General features: G+C 31.4%; 1 protein-coding gene across 6 annotated transcripts; it reads left to right on the top strand.

The window, feature by feature from the left end:
* Window positions 1-7,989: 7,989 nt before the first annotated feature.
* On the top strand, window positions 7,990-21,991 carry LOC145320002 (uncharacterized). Of its 6 annotated transcripts, XR_013880101.1 has the most exons (14): window positions 7,990-8,426; window positions 10,236-10,283; window positions 10,921-10,967; window positions 11,364-11,472; window positions 14,646-14,727; window positions 16,454-16,511; window positions 16,880-16,945; window positions 17,312-17,402; window positions 17,626-17,663; window positions 18,310-18,350; window positions 18,385-18,399; window positions 20,298-20,345; window positions 20,992-21,050; window positions 21,810-21,991. XR_013880101.1 is itself a non-coding variant. In XM_080162425.1 (13 exons), exons 1-12 carry the CDS (start codon window positions 8,386-8,388, stop codon window positions 21,045-21,047), a joined length of 756 nt encoding a protein of 251 aa, XP_080018551.1. In that variant the 5' UTR covers window positions 7,990-8,385; the 3' UTR covers window positions 21,812-21,991. The 6 variants fall into 6 exon arrangements, 3 of the variants coding, with proteins under 3 accessions (XP_080018551.1, XP_080018553.1, XP_080018554.1); XR_013880100.1 differs by having other exon boundaries at window positions 18,310-18,399; XM_080162425.1 differs by lacking the exons at window positions 18,310-18,350; window positions 18,385-18,399 and adding an exon at window positions 18,640-18,711 and having other exon boundaries at window positions 20,992-21,047; window positions 21,812-21,991.
* Window positions 21,992-22,223: the final 232 nt, after the last annotated feature.

Below are 22,223 nucleotides of genomic sequence, written 5' to 3'. Positions count from 1 at the left end.
AGTGATCAAGAAATAGTCAGTGAAAGCAACAAATATGTTCAATTTAAATAATTTATAGTTTTTAAAGACTGGCAATTATTGTCATTAAATTACATTCTCTAATCGACGTAAGAATAAAAATCTAATTATATTGTATCTACACCACTTCAAAAAAAGTGCATGCAGTTATTACCAAGTGTCTGTCCAATGGATATTTTATTACTTGGAGATTACACCAGATTTTTTATCTAATAAAGTGAAACTTGTATCGGGCTAAAATAACGATCCACTCCCCTTCTACTGGATGAACGAACTGACCAATAAACTAGTTACATGCTTGCAATCTAAATTATTTATCCTGTCATAATATCCACGTATATTTTACATCCATTGTCTGCCCTTAGTATCTCTCAGTATCAAATAATCTTCTCGGCTCCTTGTCCAATTATTCTATGTCCTTAAATAGAATCCTGTATATACGCAATTTTGCAGTAAGTTTATACCTGTATATACCTTTAGATTAATATTCTGCTTATTTACTTTTGACACTCTACAAGTGTTGATATTCAGTTTCATTTCAGGGCTTCGCTTTTTACGAGACTAAACGTCCAATAGACGGATCTTGGACAAAGTAGCTTCGGACAAAGTAGCTTCGGACAAAGTAGCTTCAGGACAAAGTAGCTTCCGGACAAAGTAGCTTCCGGACATTTACTTAAGAAAAGTAGCTTCCTTAGAAAAATAGAAAAAACCTCCTAAACGACAAACCTCCTAATGCGACATCTTTTAAAGGGACTGTGAACGTAAATTTTTCTCATCTTAATATCAAATCTTAACATTATCTCATTCCTAATATCTCACAGATAGAGCAAAACGCGCTTTTAATTGCTTAAAAAACGGCTTTTTCCGACGATTTTTATAAGGTAAAGGGAAAGGAAGAAATTTTCCGTATTATATAAAATGTGCATTAAATTGCTTTTTTCTCCCATTATAGCTAAAATTAAACTTTTTCACATAGTTCATGATTTTTCCTAACGGTTAAGCTGACTTTTAACATAATTCTTGCTTTAAACCAATGTATAGTTACTTAGAAATTGATAAAATAAGCAATATTTTTTTATGGAAAACCAAATACAATAACAAATCTAGAAACAGGTTTTTTATTAGTATCCAATTAACTTTAGATGGCCCATCTCTCGCCCACCTTTAATTACAAATTTGTAAATAATAAAGGCGCAATATTTCTTTATAAACAGTCTGATAAAAGTGAAAACTAATTCCCCAAAGTGGGTTATTTATTGTCCAACACAATAAAAAAGGATATTATTATTTTAAATAACCTATGAGATTCAACCCTTTGTAGACAGTGAGGTATTTTTTTGTCAATAATACGAATTTAAAATAGGTCTTTATTACCTAATTACTACGTTATAAAAAAACTAATTGGCAATTTTATATCATAAAGTAAATCCTTAACAGTAAGTAAATTGTTTCAACTATATATGACACGTTAAATATCCCTACAAACATTATAAGAAACATAAACGTTCAGATTTTCCCTGTTTTTTCCTTTTTCCCTCCCAAAATACCATAAAATCAAGGCATATTTTTGTTAATAGGACGTTTTTGGTTGATCAGTGTAGTGAAATGTGCTTAGAAAATGTTAAGATTTGATAATCAGATGAGAAATTATTACGTTCACACTCCCTTTAAGTAAAACCCCCTAAAAACTTTTCAAGTGATATCACATTTAATAAGTAAGGGTCGATATTTTTAAAGCAAGGTTGTATCGGGTTCGAAACCATGCCGTTGGGTAGCCAACACAGACTTTGGGACAACTGTCGGACGGATTTTTAAATTTCACCCTGTAGACAAAGTTATTCAAGAAAGAAATTTCGGTTTTGAATTTCGTCCCTGTGTGTTTTATCGCCATATTGGATTTTATTGTTCAACTTTTTTAACAGCAGTGGTGGAATTTATCCTTAAAGAAGTTGTATCAACTTTTTTTTATAGCTAGCCGGTCCTTTTAGTAAGTAGTAGATGTAAAATTTTTCATAGAATTCAGATATGCAATCGGTTTTTTAGTAGACCTCTTATTTTTTAAGTAATTTAAGTTTAAAAAAAAAAAAATTAAGTCGATTTTAAGGTACTAAAATGCAACAAAAAAAAGAAAGAAAATGGCCATTATGAACAAAAATAGTAAGATCTTTAATTTGACACCTTACTTTTTCAATTCTGTCAGGTAATTATTGAAAAAATCGATTTTTTTAAACCCACGAGAATAAAAACTTTGAACTCAATTTTATCATTTCACAAGTAAAAAAATATGGGTTCATATATACCTTTAGAATCAGAAAAATATTACGAATCCATTGTAAGCAAAATTGAAAAAAAAAGTTTACAATATAGTATATAAACTACAATAAAAGGAATTATATGAAAATATCATATTATATTGTACAGGCAACGTCTTAACTCTTGAATTGACTATAAAAATGGGAAGGGGGTATAGAGGGGGTAAAGAGGGGGTAAAAAAGGGAAGACGATAGTGTTGCCAGAACAAAAAATACAATTGGCCATTTTAATATTTTTTTATTTTTTTACTTTTTTTCAATTTTGCTTACAATGGATTTGTAATATTTTTCTGATTCTAAAGGTATATATGAACCCATGTTTTTTATGTCTGTTTGAGAAAATATTTAGGTCTAAAGTTTTTATTAAACCGAGGTTAAAAAAATAGATTTTTTCAATAATTACTCAACAGAATTTTAAAAGTAAGGTGTCAAATTAAAGATCTTACTATTTTTGTTCTTACTGGCCATTTTCTTCTTTTATTTTGTTGCGTTTTAGTACCTTAAAACCGACTTAATTATTTTTTTAAAAAACTTAAATTACTTAAAAAATAAGAGGTCTACAAAAAAAACGATTGCATATCTGAATTCTATGAAAAATTTTACATCTACTACTTACTAAAAGAACCGGCTAGCTATAAACAAAAAAGTTGATACACCTTCTTTGGAAGATTTTTTTATTTAACAACTTTTGAAAAATTTTAGGACGTTTTACTTAAGAAATGTCTACACAGAAAGAGAGACATAGAAAAAGGCATAAAGACAGACATAAAGACAGACAAATAGACAGACAAAATGACAGACAGACAGACAGAAAGGCGGACATCTTTTATGTACCTGAACCTAGATCACTTAGATAATTGTTGTTAAATCAAATAGTAATTACAAATTTTAGTTGAGTAATTTATTTAGACACATGGATAAGATTTAAATAAGCGTCAAAACATTTTTGATTGATTGCTAAATTTTCACACGTAAATAAATTTTTTTTGCACGTCTCATTTTTCTGTTGCTTCTAAATAAGTTGGTTAACACCGGTGTCCTGGATAGGAAACAGGTTTTTTTTGACATACGTCTCACAAGACCTATGTAGCCATGACCGGGAGACGATGACGGTTCAGTACATGACTTTCGTTAAATCACAGCTGATCATTTTTGTGGATATTTTTGAAAATTACTTTTATACCCAAATTTTCATAGTTTTTCCCAAAAAAAATCACAATTTTCTCACATTTGCAGCTTAGTTAGCCTAAATTTACGCAAGAAAAGTTTGGTAAATACAGCTGAACCTAAAGACTGTGTTATCATCAATAACAAAATCTTTAAGAATCTAAGATTTGTAGTCTAGAAATGAAATCAGAGTTATTTGAAGTTAATATTTGAATTGATGTCTAAACAGCTTTTGTAATAATCTTTAAAAATATTTCATGTTCCTGTTGCATGCCTCATGACATATTATAATGTTAAAACATAGTTTCTGACTGTTAAAAGACTACTCTCTGAGGTTCCACTCATGAAGTTAATACAAACATGCTTCAGAAACAGCAATGATTCTGTTCCAAGTTTTCCTTGAAATATTAACAAGTTATCCTGCTCAATATTGGTTTCTGGCTGATTTAATGTCTCAACATCAAAGCAATATCTGCTTGGGGTATAACATATGTCCATAAATACCATTTATACAAGGCTACAATTAGATATACAACCAGTCCCTGGTTCAAAAGATCTTGCAGAAAGTTAGTATAGATGATCTTGATTGAGTCTCTGCCCTTTGTACACACTGGTTGTCTTTACTACTGATTAAATGTCATAGTGAGAACCATGGTAGACACTCTTGTTCTTTGAAGCAAGAGAGTTTCAAGTGGTTCAAACTGTGTTATTTAGATTAAGTAAAAGTCTTATCAAGGTTTTCATAGGTGAACCTACATAATAATTATAGATACATATTGAATTTTAAGCTGGATGGATAATTTGTAAGTTAGTGTATTCAAACATTGTGTTGATATGACTCATGAATGTAAGAGCAGCTAAATGACAGAAAAGCACTTGGCTTGTAGCTTGAAGAAAATAATAGTTGCTTATGACTAGAGTGAATGTGAATGCTGGTTACATGATCATAACTGGATTTCATGCAAGTGTGGTTTTCAATGGTGACTTTAAAACCCAAGTCGACAATAAAACACAGGCATGTTTTCTGTCCTAAGCAGATCAATACTACCCTTCCTAAAAGCTACCAGTAGTAAAGGGACCTAGGAAGGTGTTAAACAGGAAGACCACAATATAGAATTAGCAAAGCAAGAATAAAGGGCAGTTTGTCTATCAAATGGTGTTAGATTTGGAATCATAGACCCACCTAACTTTAGCATATCAATCAGCAGAGTAGTCGAAAACCATGTTGAATTTCTGAGTAATAGAGAATGAGAGGACAGGAGCTCCTAGCGGAAGCAAGGGAGTCTTAAGGACCATGTAGCTAGATGCATGGCAGTCTAGGCTTTCACTCATGGAAAGATCTCTCATGACAGTAGCTGGTTCTATGAAACCAAAGGAAGTAAAAAGTAATAATACCAGGTTGGAGAGAGGTACCCTGTTTAGTGGACAGTATTATGAAGCATACTTGTTAAAGTTGAAGAATATGGACAGTAACTTCAACGTCTTGAAACATGGATCTCGAAGTTTAACAGGTGGATTGTTAGGAGAGAAAGTTTTTGTGAAAGAAAGTTGAGGGGAAAAACATTATGTTCCTTAGTCAAAGGCAAAGTCTGATAGATTGAATCATGTTGAAGCCAGGTGAAAGCCTATGGAGGCCAGAAGCAGTTCTGGCGAGCAAATTTATTGTTGAACATTAATTCAAAATAATTAACTCTTACTCAATTTCTGACTAAAAATCTTTTTCCATTAATTTTGAAAGATCTTGTTATAGGTGTTAGCACAATCTTCAGTACAGCTGTTACTTATTATACTTTTCTTGCGTAAATTTATGCTAACTAGGCAGCAAATGTGAGAAAATTGAGATTTTTTGGGGAAAAACTATGAAATTTTGGGTAAAAGAGTAATTTTCAAAAAAATCCACTAAAATGATCAGCTGTGATTTAACGAAAGTCATGTACTGAACCGTCATCGTCTCCCGGTCATGGCTACGTAGGTCTTGTGAGACGTATGTCAAAAAAAACCTGTTTCCTATCCAGGGCACCGGTGTTAAGCTTCGCTTTTAAGAGTCTTTTAAATGTTGTTTGTTTGTTTGTTTTACTGTCTATAAAAAAAAGGACAAATTCTTAAATTATTTGTCTAGAATTTTGCTTTGCCATTATTCAAAACAATATAATAAATATTTAAAAAGTTGGTCAATGTATTTTTAAATTATTTAATTATGTTAATATTTATTGTGTTTGGAATCAATGAAACTTTTTGTATAGCTTCTTTTTACCTTTTAAACTTAAAATTAATTTTTGAAAATTGTACAAACTCTTCTAATATCATTTTTAATTTTTATTTAAGTTCCATTGTTAATATTGTTCATATCTATCCTGAAATGTGTAAAAAAAGAACAAGAATAACAACATCCGTGATAAATAGGGCGAAAATCTATATTTATAAAAAAATTAAACAACGGATTCTGCTGGCCTATCGGCTTTATGTTAATGACAGCGGTAAAGGTGAAATTTTGACGGTGGATAAAAAATATTGCAAAAAATGAAATTGACAAAGACACACCCACTTTTTGTCAAAAACACAGTATCTGTACTTTTGCTAGTCGAAGCTGCATCTCATAAAAATATCTTATATTATCTCAAAATTAATTCATATTTATTGTACCTAGTGGCTCCGCCCCATATGTCTAGGTGCTCTGCATTCAAAGGGGTGGAGGAGGGCAAAAAATTGTATGTGAAGCTTCCCTAAAATGTAGAATGCTATAGGTTCCGTAGTTATCGAGATCTTAACCAAGAAAAAACCTTACTACTCTATGTAATAGGAGCCGCTCTCATCTCATTTTTATTACGGGGGGATCTAACCCTGCGGAGATACTCAGTTACCAATATAACTCAACCTAACCTGCCCTGAAACTAAACGAAAAACTACCCTCCACCATCATTTTAATTTTTTTAAATACAGTGAAGAGTTGTCCTCAACAAGCACTTTGAGGGAAGTACAGTCCGACTATATATATATATATAAAAGTCTCGCTCAAAAAAGAGTTGAGCTAAAAATAATTGCGTTCTTTAGTCTCGTCTGTTTTGACCGGGACAGAAACAATTATTCAAAAATATAAAAAATAAATATTTTTTCTTTTCTAGCCAAAAAGTTTCTTAGCCTTACATACATATACATAAAGGAATATGTAAGGCTTAGAGAACCCTAACTCTTAGGCTAAATTAAGAAGTTTTAAGTAGGTTAAGCCAATCTACCCAATAAGTGTCGGTGTCTGTTTGTCATATCGCAATTGTACTAATGGCTTTAGCAGTTTCTTTTTTATGTTTTCCCTGGTATGCAAAGTTTTATAACTACGTTTTCTTATTCGTTGGCCTAAAGACTTTAGGTATTTTAACTGATTCAATGGACAAACTAGTAGTTTATAAACGTAATAATTAATAATTTCCATCTAATGGGTAATTTTGAATATAATCATTGGGGACAGCAATTGACAGCATAACTAAAGATTTATGTTGATATTACAGAAGCGCAATCCTTATCCATATCCCATGGGGTCAATAACTGTTTACCTCGAGTTTATACTTTCAGGCTCACACAATCCTAGTCTTTTTCTATGTATCAAAATATTCAACAATTTCTTTGCTAAATTCTCTTAGTCCTAACTTTTACCCTCTTTAATATGGAAAGAAGGATTAATAGTTATTTATCGCATCGTATTACAGACAGATTTACGCAAAAGTAGTTGTAAATCTCCCCAGAACCAATGGAAGGTACATTGTAAAGAGAACGATATCGGTTCAGCGGTTAGCGAGATCCTCCGGTACAGGATGCCAGCCAAAACTTCAGACAAAAGAAATAAAGTTGTATGTTGTTCACCGATGTAGAATTAAGAATGACAGCTGAAAACCAGGTATAAGGTATAACCAACAAGTTAAATAAATCTAAAATAATATTTGGGGGGCAAATGGAGAGGTCGTCAATTTTACGATGTGTTGCCCCCCAACGACAGCTGAAAAACACGTATAAGTTTCGTGATTTTTCCCCGAATTAATTTCGTTATTGGTATAAGCTGGCTGAAATCACATGTCAGGGAATGCATTATTCTTCAATACTATACCTTCTACTTTTCAGGGAGGGAGGGGACTTTTACCTAAAAATTATATGAGCTCCAGAATTGTCCTAACTTCTCGTTATAAATTAGCAGTAGAAGTGGGTCGATTTTCTTTCAAATTATAAAGATAATGCCTTTTTTTTTTCCTCTGTACATATATGTACACCATTGCATAAATTTGTTTATCATCAAACTGACAAGCTTTTATTTATATTTTAAAAAAATAAAAGATTGCTATGAAATTGTCATATTTATAAGACTTTTCTTAAGATTTCTTAAAACTTTGAATCTAAAATTTAAAAGGAACATTTTAACACATTGTGCTTTCTTATTCTAATCCTTTAATAAAAAAAAATCCCAACAATTGAATAGGCCCATGAGTTTTATTTTATGAAGTGTAGTCTCGCTCTAATCTTGGGCCAGCCAATTAACAACAAAAATCTGTACATTTATAAGAAGAAAAAAAACGGTTACGCGCATTTTTATTGATTAGGTCAGGGCGTGGTTGCATGGTTTTGCGTAAAAAAAAGTTGCTCACCACTAAACCAGCGAGATAGCGCGCGCGTTCGTGAACGTAAATTGCTTTACGCGTGTGCTTGTGTTGGCGCACTTTTTTTTGCAAATCTACGGGCTAGACAGGATAGTTGGACAGTCAAGAATTGACCATTTCCGGGAGAACAACTATTCTAAAAAGACTTTTCATACAACACTGTTACTAACAGCAAAAAAGTCATAAAATCAAACTGTTGAAAGACTTTATATTAGTTAAAGAAAGAAAAAACAAGCTAAGCTGAAAAAATGGTCCAATTGAAAGAATCCAGCTGGTTTGATATTGCAAGGAAACAAACAAAATTATTTAATTAATAAAATAATATGCGTATTAAAATATTTGCGGACAATTATATAAAAGTCCTTGGACCATTGAAGGGGTTCTATGCCCCCCGGCAATACTTTAATGTTCCTTAAAATTAGACAAGGACAATTGTATTCTCAAGTAGCGTTGCAATAACAATAGACTAAATTTTGATAACAGAAAGAACAGTAAACTGTTAAACACTACCAACAAGAGAGAAACATATATTTAGGCATTTTTAGCAAAAAAAGTAAGTTCTTATATGGTAAATATACCCAATAATATGTTTTAGTACCGAATAATAGCCAATTTAACAGAATCAAACTTTAAAAATAAGAGAAAAGTAAAAATAAGTATTTTTTCTGTTGATTTTATGGTATCTGTGCATATAAAAGGTAACACCCAAATTTGCCTTTTTTTAGTATTTTCATCAATTTTCCTTGAAATATAAAGATATCTTTAAACTGATTGATTGGGCTTGTAAGGGAACCATTTGAGTATCTTCGGTCGAAAAAGGAACTGATTTGTGAGCATTTTTGACCAAGTTGTGGCCAAATAATAAAGAAACATAGTAAAAGGTAACACACTTTATAGTTCATATAGACCACTAGAGTTGGCTCGATATAATTATCTCCCTATTGGCTAGTTTTCTATATGCATATCTATTTCTCAATAAACCTATTTTCCTCACCCGGCATTACTATCTAAAAAAAAGTAAATATTTAATTATCTAAATGATTTTAAAAAGATTTTTTAAATTATATTTTTTTCTTTACATTACCATCACCAAAGGGTTAATGATGATGATTACAATTTTAGTTTAATATTTGAACACACAAAGTGTCGCCACAATCGAATTCTTTTAAAACAGAGTTTTCTTAAATTTATTATATTATAAATCTAAATTTTCTTTTTTATGATTAGAAATTAAATACATTGATATAAGGTAAATAGCAACATGAAATTAAAAAAAGGAATTAATTTTTATTAAAGTAAAATAATGGGTCTTATCGTTCTGGGCAATGAGAGTTTATTATGGATTATTGGAGCACTATGAGTTTTCAACAAATATTCCTTGGAAAACTTGAGCTCGTTTATAGACATTTATTTCCTATATAGATCTGACATGGAACTTGAAGCAATTAAGCAGGCCGTTTTATACATGTTAAAAATTGGAAGATTTCATTAAATAAAAGTTATCGCAAATATACTTAGTAAATAAGCGAACCTTTTTTTTTAAAATCTATGATTATGGTGCTTATTTTAGGTTAGGTATATTTTAGAAGAGCCCTGCAGGAAAAGTACCCTGTAGAAAAAGGCTAGAAATATACATATTTTTTTTTTGATATAGAAGGTGAAGGTTGGATTTAAGGAATGGAGTGAAAGAACAAGCAAATTATATGATTTAAAGATATTTTTAAACAAAAAAAGGTATTTTACAAAAGCTTGATTTTTTTTATGCCACTAAGTGACTCTACAATATTGAAAACATACTTACAAAGACTGACAGCCATATACTTATCATAAAGTAGCTGCGATACCAACAATAAACCATTGAAATCCTTGAAAGAATTATGCCTGTAAAACAATGTACAATAATGATTTATGGAATTTTATTATAGGTTTATAAAGCCCCTGGTTTAAAAGGTTTTGTTTAAGTCAAGCCAAGTAATGCATTATAGCATTTTGTGCTATTCCTTAAATATTTTAATTCTCTATTAATTTCTTGGAGGAATACTATGGACAAAAGGTACTAAAATTGAATTATCAGACAATTTGTTTATTTTGACTATAGATATATTTTGAGTGCCAGCCTCCTCACATTCAGCTGTGTCGTCACAGGAATCAATACCAGATCATTCAATCTATTTTTAGATTTCCCCCCAGCTTGGATACAGGGATAAGAAAATGGATGATAAATTAATCACCCGTCCCCTTATTAATGTAACATAATTGCTTCTTATAGATTACTAGCTGCTGTGCTCCTAGCATTTAGGGACTCTGTATTAGAAGGGGCAGAAAGGGGTTAGAAAAATGGCCTAAAACTATACCAATGCTTAAATCTCAAAACAAAAAAGGGCCTAAAACCATCCCAGTGCCTATCTGAGGCTCATATTAAAAATAGAACCCAATCGGTGCAGTAATTATCGAGATTTTAAGCTTTAAACAAAAAAAACCTTACTACTTTATAAATAGGATAATGATTTAAGAAAAATTTGAGAGTTACTTTGTATATTCCATCCCATTCTAAGCTAGTTAATAGCAGAACGAGTTTATGAAGTTTCTTGGAAAATCATTTACAGTCCATTTATATTCCTCTATAGAGGAGAGGGGATGGGGGTAACTATCCACCTCCAAAAGTGCACAAGAGTTAATAACCAAATTTAGGCATCTCTGAAAGGAGAATCACAATTAATAATACGGCTTGAGGGATCTTAGATAACAACATATACAATATATTACTGGTATTGAATTAAAGGTTATGCCATCCTGACACAAAAGACAGGCTTCTGGAATGAAGTTCCAGGTGCGTCCTGTTTTTATGATTTCTGAATGTCTTTTTCTGTCCTTCCTCACTTCCTATATCTCTTTCTCATTCCCTTTCTTCCTCTATCTTCTTACATATTTTTGGGAAGCGGGACAAAGTTTCTCAAAAATCATCCATGAGACGTCACAAAAATGAGGGATTATCTATCTCTTTTTTAGGGGTTTTCTTTCTCCTCTCATCTCCCACATTTTTATGCCGTCATGGATGACGTGGCTAATTTTTGAAACACTTTGTCCCGCTATGTTTTTGGCTCCATTTAGTAGCCCAATTTATTTAAATATACTCTTTACAGATGATCATACTTATGAGTTGAATATGAATATAATACTAAACATTTATATATACAAAATCCTCTAAATTTATTCAATCTTTTAGGTTGGGCAGCTTTGATCCTGTTTATTCTGGTTCTATTCCTCCTTGGCTTGGTAGAGGGTCTACAGTTAGCTCTAGTAGAATTAAAAAGACAGAAACCAGACACCTATAGGTGAGAAACTATTATTGACAACTCTAGGTAATCTCTAATGATTTTCATAAATGCCAAAAATGCTCTGATAAAAATTTAAACAGATAATAGCAAAGGCATTTAATTAAGGTAATATAAAAGGTTTAAATAAGCAAAAAAAATGATTAGAATCTAGTAGACAATTTACAATCTAAAAACTTGTTACTCCACGTGGAAATAAAAGCACTTTTAAATATATTTCGTTGTCTGGTAAATTTCAGGTCCAAGTTAGAGAGTTTTACTGGTTAGGTCGGTTATTAGAGGCGCATAAATTGCTCTGTCAGATACGCGACATGATAGGGGAAATGTATTGGTCTGAAACAGGCGTAACTCATAACCATGCACAGTAAGGACTTTCAGGCAAAGGTGTAACATCGAAGAGCTACGCTTAATTATCATAATTTAAACTTTGATTTGTAAATTATTATATGGTTAATGGTCACTAACACATTCATTCGTTGAATTAAAAACTTTGGAGACTCATATTAAACTCTTGAGTAGATTGTACAATCCAGCAGTGTCCAAACTTTCCCACTGATTATTTTTAATTTACATAATGGGCAATATTGTTTATCATAATTTGGGAGAATTTTACATTATTTTACCGCCCATTGTCTATTCCATGTAATAACATAATTATATGTTTTATGAAGCTTTACAAAGTGTCTCAAAAAAATCAGCCCTGTGACGTCATAAAAATAGAGATTATTCATCTCTATTTTGGGGGTTTTCTTTCCCACTTCTCCTCTCATTCCTCATTTTATGACATCACATGGTTGATTTTTAGAGACACTTTATGAAGCTTCATATTATATGTATAATGTATATGTAAGAAAAAGTGTACAGTCAAATATATAATATATAAATACCTATGTATTTAAGAACAGGAAAATATATTACCAAAAGTGATCAGTTGAGCACTGATAACCCCCCCCCCCCTTCCCAGGGGTTATGTAGTTTTTTTTTCTTCTATTTCTTACCTCAGCGAGTAGCCTTAACCCTGCAGTGCCTTCGACTTGTGGTTACCTAGTGCCCAATATAACATAACCTAACTTAAATTCACTAAATAGCCGCTCTGTATTTGTCAATCAACGAAAATGGGATTTTCATATCGGCTATCATAGATAGAGGTCTGAATTTTGTGGTGTAGATTCCCCACATTGTAGTGAATGTTTGAATATTTCATAATATTGGCAGTGAAACCGTTTCTTGGCTGCTTTTTAGCAACTTTAAAATTTGCATTAGTATACAATACAATGATATCCAATTCACCCAAGCTTTATTTTTTAGTTTTCCCATATTGATGGACATATTTTACCATAATATGAAGAAAAAAAATTGTATTAAATTTATTAAAATTTATAAATATGTGTCTATGTCTCTGCATTTTAAAATTATTTAACCCGTTGTATACATAAAAACCTTGAATTTACATACAGTAGTCATAACAGCTCTTTGTGCTCTTGGGTTTTATTTGAAAATTGTTAACCTCCTTACGCTTTTTTGGTTGAGCTATACATGGGTGTAATGCACAATACAAGAGGGGAATTATTTTTTTGTTGGGGGGATTGATAGATATCCTCCCCCATAAATAATCAACATACTCAAAAGTTAATCAAGCGCCCTTTGATTCACATCCCCTTTAAATTAAAGGTGATTGTGACTTTAAAACTTGACTTGGCTGTTTTAGGGTGGTCTACAGGAGGGTGTAGAAACACCCCCCTTCTGCAGGTTTCTGCGTTTCTTCTACAGATTTCTCTAAGTACACTTGAGTAAGACACTTGACTTTCCATTATCTTTATAAGAGAAAAGTAAAAATAATTAGGGGGGGGGATCTTTTTCAAGGAGTAAAATTTCTCCCTAAAATTGTTACAAACCTTTCCTGGACCTAAAAGAAGCTTCACAATAAAGGAGAACTATATTAGTCTAGCTGGTATAGAGATCCTTTGCTTTCATAAACCAGAGAGAAATAAAGAGCATGGACGTCCTTACATGCTTAAACTGATTTGTTTATTTTATTTTATTGCCGTCTATTGATAATTTGAATCGTGCTTAAAAGATTCAAACAGGCAAGGAGGAGAAAGTCTTGTAAAAAAGACCTGAACAATTTTATATATATTTTATCTGATGTGGACAAGAACCTGCCACATAGTCTATGTACACACACACTGTACATATTTCAGCAGCAGCGCAGCTACATTATAAAACTGTCTGCCTGGCTGATATTCTGCCAAATGATTGATTAATTGACAGTACATCTGCTCTAAATATGAATTGTTGGTATTCTTTTTATAGTAATGATACCTACTGGCCTTACACTAAAACAAACAGACAGACATCTTATTCTTAATGATAAAGTATTAACACATTTTTACTTGTTATTGCTGCACTATTTATGGACTTAACTACTTTTGTCAAAATTTAAAACGTCGCAATTTTTGCAAGAGTGCAATGACCTCTTTGTTTTGTTCAATTCATTGGCGATTTTTAGCTATTGTGCATTGAAAAAGCATTCATAGATTACTTTTTAATTATTCCTCCTTCTTTAACGCCCGGTTTGAAGTGAAAATTGTTTTAATATGTCAATCTACATATACATACACCTAATGAACTATCATTTTATGTTAATCTACATACACATTTATTTCACAAACTTAATCTTGAAGTACTTACTGAATTAAGTACTTGCGCCTGTTCTTAAATTTGACCAAGGAAGCAATAGGTATCACTATTAATGTCTGAAGTATGACGCAGTCTAATACAGATTTCTGCTTCTGTTGAACAACCAAAGATATTTAAGAGGAGATTTGTCTCGACCTTCTCTCTTACCTGTGGGGTGTTAGGTGGTAGAGTATAAGCTGTACAGTATGTACAAATTTAATTCTGACACCGTCCCCGGTAACTTTGAGATATGCTCAGGGATAAAAAGGGATAAGCCAATGGATGATAGATTTATTCATATTCCCATTGATGGTATTAATAATTACCCCTTATGTAGATAAAAATTATTGATGGAAGAGTTTGAACACTGCAAGGTTAACCCCAATGACAAATATATTTAAAAAACATTGAGTACAAATATAATTTGGGGTCCAATGTTCCCTTCCTCACTGGGCATATAAAAGAATATTTTAGTAATAGATATACTATTTCAGAGACACAAACAAGAGTGCGTATAAGCTGGGACAAATTGCCATGAAAGGAGACAACATTGAGAAGTTTCTGGTGGGAAGACAGGTATAAAGTTAAGGGTAGCCATTGTAAGGACTTCCAAGGGGAATTAATTCAACTTCCAATTAATTTTAGTCCACTTGACAAATTTTGAGTTATTTCTGTTGGGTATTGTCTACACTTACAATCTAGGTCCTTATATATGTATGGAATGTATGTTCATTTTGTGAAGAAAAAACTTTGTCGATTATGGACGGAATAATTATATTTTCACAGTGTAGTTACATTTCCAAGTAAAAATTCAATTTTCATAAAATTTGTTTACTTTTACACTTAAGGCTCAAAATCATACACAACATTTGATTTCCTCTGATACAAATTAAGTGATTTTACCTTCAATACTTTAGCGAAATAATTATGCCTTTTACAGTTAGGGAGTTGAATCCATTTTTATAGAAGCAGAAATATAATCTATGATTATGGTTTGGACCCTGTAAAACTGTAATCTACCCTTCCATTTTCCCCTCTCTTGGTGAAGATATCTTCAACGCCGATACGATTTTTGAAATATAAGATTCCACTTTTGTCTCTCTTGTTGAAGATATCTTCACCAAGAGAGGCAAAAGTGGAATCTTAAATTTCAAAAATCGTATCGGCGTTGAAGATATCTTCACCAAGAGAGGGGAAAGTGGAATCTTACATTTCAAAAATCGTATCGGCGTTGAAGATATCTTCACCAAGAGAAGGGAAAGTAGAATCTTACATTTCAAAAATCGTATCGGCGTTGAAGATATCTTCACCAAGAGAGGGGAAAGTGGAAAGGTAGATTACAGTTTTAGAGGGTCCAAACCATAATCATAGATTATATTGCTGCTTCTATAAAAATTGATTCAACTCCCTAACTGTTTTATAAATAAACTTATCAAGATGAGGACTGTGCATAGAATAAGGATGAATAGAAATGAAAACACTAAATATTTCTGGGAAATTTGAAGGAATCTTTGACTTGCGCAGAAAAGACAATAATGCTAAAGTACAAATCACAATGACTAGTTGGATAAAATTAAAAAAGCTTAATTTGTAATAGATACTATTTAACATTTATTTTTATGTTATGTTTCATTTTCAGTCGATAGCAGGTACTCTTTAACCCTTAAAAACATTGTTTTCATACTGAGAAGGCCACTAATGAAACACACCTCATATAGAATTGGTTCCAGCATTTGATGCTTGGTCGTTTTAGACAAAAATGAAAAGTTACTTGCTAGTGTACACCTTGTTTTGATAAGTATGATTGACCACATTTATAATTTTTAAGGGTCAGCCAAATGGGTACAACCCCTCCCCCCCCCCCCTCCCCTACCTCAAGTTCATGTATGGATGTAGTTGCTAGTATGTATAATCAGCTGTTTGAAAACAGAATAGGAGCAAAACCTATCATATAAATGCAGCAGAGACCAATAATTTTGGTACATTTTTGAAAAGCAAGTTGCTTACTTAATTAAAATTTTTAAGGCTTTGCACATAAAATTCAATTTTGATCCATTGGAAAAGGGTAAAGAAAGCTGGATACACAGCTATATGGCTTTTAGTAAATTATTGCAAAAGGAATTTATTTTGAATATTTTTTTAGAATAATTACTTAAATCATGTGATTTACTAACAGCCTTATAGCCGTTTTGGTCTTTCAAATGTTCCAATTTTAATTCAGGCTAGCCAGGCAGAATCTTCTACCTGGATTCTATTCTATACTTTATCTTCTTTGGGACTGTGGTAAAAATAATATTTTCAGGTTATTGTTGTGTTTCTGGTTTTCTTTGCTGCCAAGCTTACTTCTATAACAGTACCTGGTAAACATTTAAATTCTTTTTTTCTTCATTTTTTAACATTACTTTTTGTTTAAGCTTTTTATAATGCCTATGAAAAAAGACGTCATGACGTCACACTGGCCTGACATAGGTCAATTAAAATGTATACTGGCCTGCAACTGGTTATTTAGTTTTGTATTGGCCAATCATTGATCATTTGTATTGTTTCATGTCATTTTTTATGAACACTATAAACAGATTCATTTGTTTGTTATTTGTTTTTGATAATTTTTTATGTTATTCTTTTGACTGTTATGCATGGATATGTACTTGTTAATCAATCATATACATACAAATTACCATCCTTTTATTGATTAATCTTTTGTGTAATTTAAATTTTGTAATTTTAGGTCAAGAATTTTTGTTCCCTGTGCCAGCTTGGGTTAGCCAAGTGTTCTTGGAGACTGGACTTTTAGGTACAATTTTAGTTGGGGAATCTTATGATTATAGAACACAAATAAAACAAGACCTTTTTGATTGTCTAACAGTAGTTATATAACTGTAATCAGCCTTAATCACAAATCTTGTTAAAACTATTATATAATTTGTTAACCACTCTATCTACTACTTTACATCCCCTTGACAAGTGTCTACACCTTCCAGTTACAAATCAGCCAAGAGAAAAAACACTCCTCTTGTTGTCTGCATTACAAAATTTTTGGGTGTGCATCATGCATCCCTCGTTCTAACGCCACTGCATTATTTTTCAATTATTTACAGCATATTTATTCATTACTGATTTTGATGTAAATTATTGATAACAAAATTTAGAATAATTTCAGCTAGTATTGTGGTTGTGATTGTTGCACAATTGACACCCCAAATTGTTTCCTCCATCTTTCCAGTTCAGTTCTTGGATATTGCCATTATGAGGTAGGCATTATTTTATCCTATTATGTATATTTCTTGTATGCCAAGAATATGTATAGTGCCTTAATTTTATCCATTACTATTTCATACAATATAATAACAAGTTTCTTACTTTTAGTAACTTTCTTATGGCTGATTAAAACGTAAAAAAAAACAAAAAAAATTGAAATTACTTTAAAATGGTTTTAAAAGTAAACTTATTAACCAAATATGCATTTTTTTCCAGGCCTGTTTACTATGCTTGCATTACGTTGGAGTTTACAGGTTGGATTTTTTATTTGTTATAAACTTTTGGTATTTTTGGATGTGCCAATATTTTAAGCAATTTTAAAACTTAATGAATTAACTGAAGCTTTTTTAGAACTTTAAATACTATAAAATTTTGATTTCTCTTAATAGATTAATAAAAATTTAAACTGAATGAAATTATATACCAATGATTTATTCCTTAAAAAGCAAGCTATCATCAAACTTATAAAAAACAAAAATTGGCACATTCTTGGATACTTTTGCTAACCCTGTATTTTCAGAGCGCCAGAGCCTTGCCAAGGTCAAATATTAGCAAATCATTGTTGTCACCAATGTTTGCAATTGGTAAATCTAGCTTGGGGCAGTTTAGGAACTTGTTTTGGGTAGGGTAGGGCTTCAAGTATCCTTTTGTCCCTTTCAAATATTGTCATTTTAAATTGGACTGCAAGGTTTATACCACCACTTTATAATACTGGATATCTCATTAGTTTCTGTTTAGTTTTTATGTTTTTTTAAGGTAATGAAACCAGGGAGTATTTTTTCATTATTTTTAATAAAGCTATTCAAAGTAAAATGCATTATTTTTGATATGTTTATGAAAGTACAGTGGTGGTACATATACTATTGTTTAATTTTGTAGATGATCTAAAATCTCTATTAGGTTAATCTATGACAACTGCTGAAGGGAAGAGATCAACTTTGGATCTTCCAGCCAGCCTCGGCCCTTAGTCCTGTGTGCCTGCAGGCCAAGGTGTGCAGATCCAAAATGGTGGTCACACGCCACGCATGCGCACAACCAAACAGAGACTATTTTTGATGGCTTTAGATATGTGGTTCCATGATTTTTATATGTTTTTGTATTAAATTACATTTTTTTATTTGGAATCACATTATCTACTGAACTGTTTGCCTAGTAATGTATATAGTAAGTACTACATATCTAGGCAAATTTTAATTTTATTGAAAAAACTAAGTTTTGCTGTTTTCTTAGGAATAGCACATGCGTGTTGGGTACTAGTCCATCTACTCAGTCTCTGCTTTGGAATGAATTCCAAAAAAGAAGGTTGGAGCGCGCATGACGGTTACACAGCTGTGGCTGCCCCGGCTGTGAACATTTGCATGGCTGAAGACCTGAATGGGGAGGAGGACGACATTCACGGGGAAACTAAAAAAGGCGGCAAATTTGGAATAATCGAGGAAAATGGCAACATTTGTAGGAATCACAATAACATGGGCTCTAACCTGAACTGCATGAAATATCAGGATGATAAAAATCATAATGCATGCTGTTAAACTAAATATTTAATGGTATTTTGATTATGGGTGATGATATCACATTTCTGTAACTTCCAGTATTTTGACCGACTCAAAAATTGCAGGAAAATATACGTAGCAAAACAGTGTTCATTTTATGTAACTTCATGTTTAGCCTTTGCTTTTACGTAAGCTCTATGAAACTATTTTGTATAATACCATCTGGAAAATTAAAATAACAGGGATTAGCAGGATGGGCAATGGACGATATCTTAAACTTCCTTTGATGGCTTAAAATGTTTTAAATGAAAATTTGGAGCGTATTTTTTTAGTTTAAACCTGCCCCTCCCCCTTCCCCCCCTATTCACTTTATAAAAAAAGTAAAAAAATATTATCGCCCAATAAACAAAAACCATTCTAGCTGATATGCTATTTATTGTATTTATATAAGTAATTTCTAACATTGCATTGTATTGGGAAAATCTATTACTTTTGGTTTAAGCATAAAAGGTCTAATTGTTATTTTTGCATGATACAAATGCAGAAAATTATTTTTTGGCATGTTAGCAATAAACAACTTAACCAATTTTTAAAACTTTAAATTTTAAATCTTTTTGATTACTTTGTGATGAAAAAGCTTATAGATTCACACTTTATATGAGAATATTTTGAATTGTCATGATTTGATTGGAGAGACTGATATGGGAAGAAATTTTTTTCTGAAGAACAAATACAAGAATAAAGTAAAAAAATTATATTTCACCATTTAGGCTAAGAATTTTTAAGAAACTAAAAAGTTATAAAAAAATACTTTTAACTCAAATTTTACGACTCCAAGTTTTGGTTCTTTTCAATAATTTGTTTTTTAGAACATTTTTTCTGTCCCTGCGACGAATGCCATGTTCATATTCATATTTCTAGTCCAAATAAAAATTATATCATCTAGTTATTTTTGAGGAGCACAGCTACTTAAGAAATAGGTGATGTCTGTATGTTTGTGGTCTATAAAGTACAGCTATAATTTTCTTCTATATTGACATTGGGAATTGGATGAAATAAATATTGATAATCCATTGGTGAAGGAATATTATAATATTGTATATTTTAATGTATTCTATAATAATGTATTTTGGTGAAGGTTTTTTTGGAATATTTTTTTTTTTTAATCTACATTATCTGCTTGAAAGGTAATGAAGGTAAGATCTCTAGAACTACTAGATGCTTAAGTTCTTTTATAATAAAACTATTTTTTCCATATCATTCATATTTTATATTTGAAAAAAGTTTGGTCCACTTCAAAGATTTTTTGCCTGTTACGGATTCTTCCAATTTTTTAACTAAATTATTCATCTGATTAAAAAGCAAGAATTTGGTGTAAAAAGTTTTGATTTTAAGTTGGATACCTGGATGGAAAACATGGAACTACTGGTGCAAATAATCAAGGTAAACTAATTTCTAGTTTGGTTTCCAAACCGATTAATATCCGCTGGATTAGAACCGGTCCTAAGCCACACTAAAAAAATATGTAATTCATCGTATTAATAAATAAAAATTATAAATCTAAAAAATTTAATTATACTATCCGTGACAAGCTGTGTATAAAACGTTGCAATAAATAACTATTAAACACATCTAAATTTCCTGGCGTATCTTTACCTAACCTTATAATAAATAGGTCTTAGTATTTTTATTCAGGTATATCTAAACTTAATATTTTTGTTTACTTTAATAAGATATTCACCAAACCTTACCTATAAGTGTATTATACTGGGATATATAAAAGATTACAAATAGATTTGCACCCCCAATTACGACAAACGAAATAACACATTCTGTAGATTTGGTAGTTTTAAAAGAGTTTAATTCCCAATAAAGATTTGATAAAAATTCAAAAAAATTGTGTGCCCAAAAATGTGAGTTTATAGAACTTTGGAGACAAATAGTATAATATTTACTCTCACACCATGTTTTTGACTTTAAAAGAGAAAATTAAAATCATAGATGACACCCTTGTTTATAATTATTTTTTATTTTCTTATTCTCGAACAACTGTCATCATAATTATAAATATATAAATATTAATGTGCAGGATTTGAAGGAGTTGAAGTAGAAATGAGACCTGAGAATATTCCGCAAAGAAAATGAAATGTAATCCAATCCATAATACAAAGTAGAATGATGTCTGTCCGTCCGTCCGTCCGTCTGAAGCTTAAGATCTCGGTAACCGCTGAACTGATTAGATTGTACTCTTTAGGGAATATACCTGCTGTTCCTGTGGTGGTTTTAAGCTATTTTCTTGGAAGGTGGTACACCCCCGTCCCCCAACCCCCCTAAAGAAATTCCCTCAATTTTTTAAATCTACATAAAAATTTCACAAATAAAGTATGTAAACATGGTCTAGTGATAAATATTCTCAATTTGACTAAGATGCCCTAGCTCCTAGCCTCTAGGGGCTTTGCCCTTAGAAGCCGAAGCCGATAGTCCTTTTATTAAAGTAGTAAGCTTTTTTTCTGTAGCAAAGGATCTCACTAACCGCAAAACCGATATTGTTCTCCTTTACAATGAAGCTTCTTATAGGTCAAGGGAAGGTTAACTATTTTGGGGGATGAATTGGTTTTTAAGGAAACTTTATCAATGTTTTAGGATGTTTTTAGACTATTTTCTTGACCTCCATCGCCTTATCTTAGAGACTGGGGCTAAGCAATTAGTCATTTAAAAAAAAGGACAATTATGTCCATAATTAGCTCAACACCATCGCTATCAAACGATAATCAATCAATAATTTGAAAATGATTAAAATTAGGTATGTCTTTCTACAAGTTTACCTATTTTGTAGATAAACTTAATTATTTTAATTTGTATATTTATAATGTGTATGTTTTTGGCTATTTTAAATATTTTTTACAGGATCAACAGATGACCAAGAATGAAGATTTACGAAGCAACGGACAACGAACAACTTGATATATTGATTTGTTTATAAACCTATTAAGCAGCTGCCAATATGAATATCTCTATTTTATATAATTGTACAATTTATTTATTATTTTATTATATGTTATTATTTTATCAAATATTGTATTTTTTATGATTTGATGCATCTCTCATAAATAAATATCTATAAATATGTATTGAATCAATAATGAATATTTCTGACCAGAGTGGTACAGCTTGGGTTTAACCTAATAACAAAAAGTAGAGAAGAAAAAGCATCTTCTTACTGAGCAAAAGTGCGATTTAAAAAAAACTTAGAAGCAAGAATTTGATTATCAATTAAAAATATCCAAAAAGAAGGGCCGTCTCTTTTGTATTCTGTATAAA

This window comes from Acartia tonsa, chromosome 5, assembly GCF_053477335.1.
Source record: "Acartia tonsa isolate MP-2025a chromosome 5, ASM5347733v1, whole genome shotgun sequence".
In the NCBI taxonomy this organism is placed as follows: domain Eukaryota; kingdom Metazoa; phylum Arthropoda; class Copepoda; order Calanoida; family Acartiidae; genus Acartia; species Acartia tonsa.
The sequence above is the reverse complement of the archived record's forward strand: the minus strand, read 5'-3'. Positions and strand labels throughout refer to the sequence as shown.

What these genes read in the sequence shown, in the direction of transcription:
- LOC145320002 (XM_080162425.1), top strand. Translation starts at nt 8,386, where the DNA reads ATGGTCCAATTGAAAGAATCCAGCTGGTTTGATATTGCAAG. An exon ending in TTCAGCTGTGTCGTCACAGG is followed by an intron (nt 10,284 to 10,920) that starts AATCAATACCAG and finishes TTGAATTAAAGG; the next exon opens with TTATGCCATCCTGACACAAA. An exon ending in AATGAATTCCAAAAAAGAAG is followed by an intron (nt 18,712 to 20,297) that starts GTTGGAGCGCGC and finishes TTTGATTTTAAG; the next exon opens with TTGGATACCTGGATGGAAAA.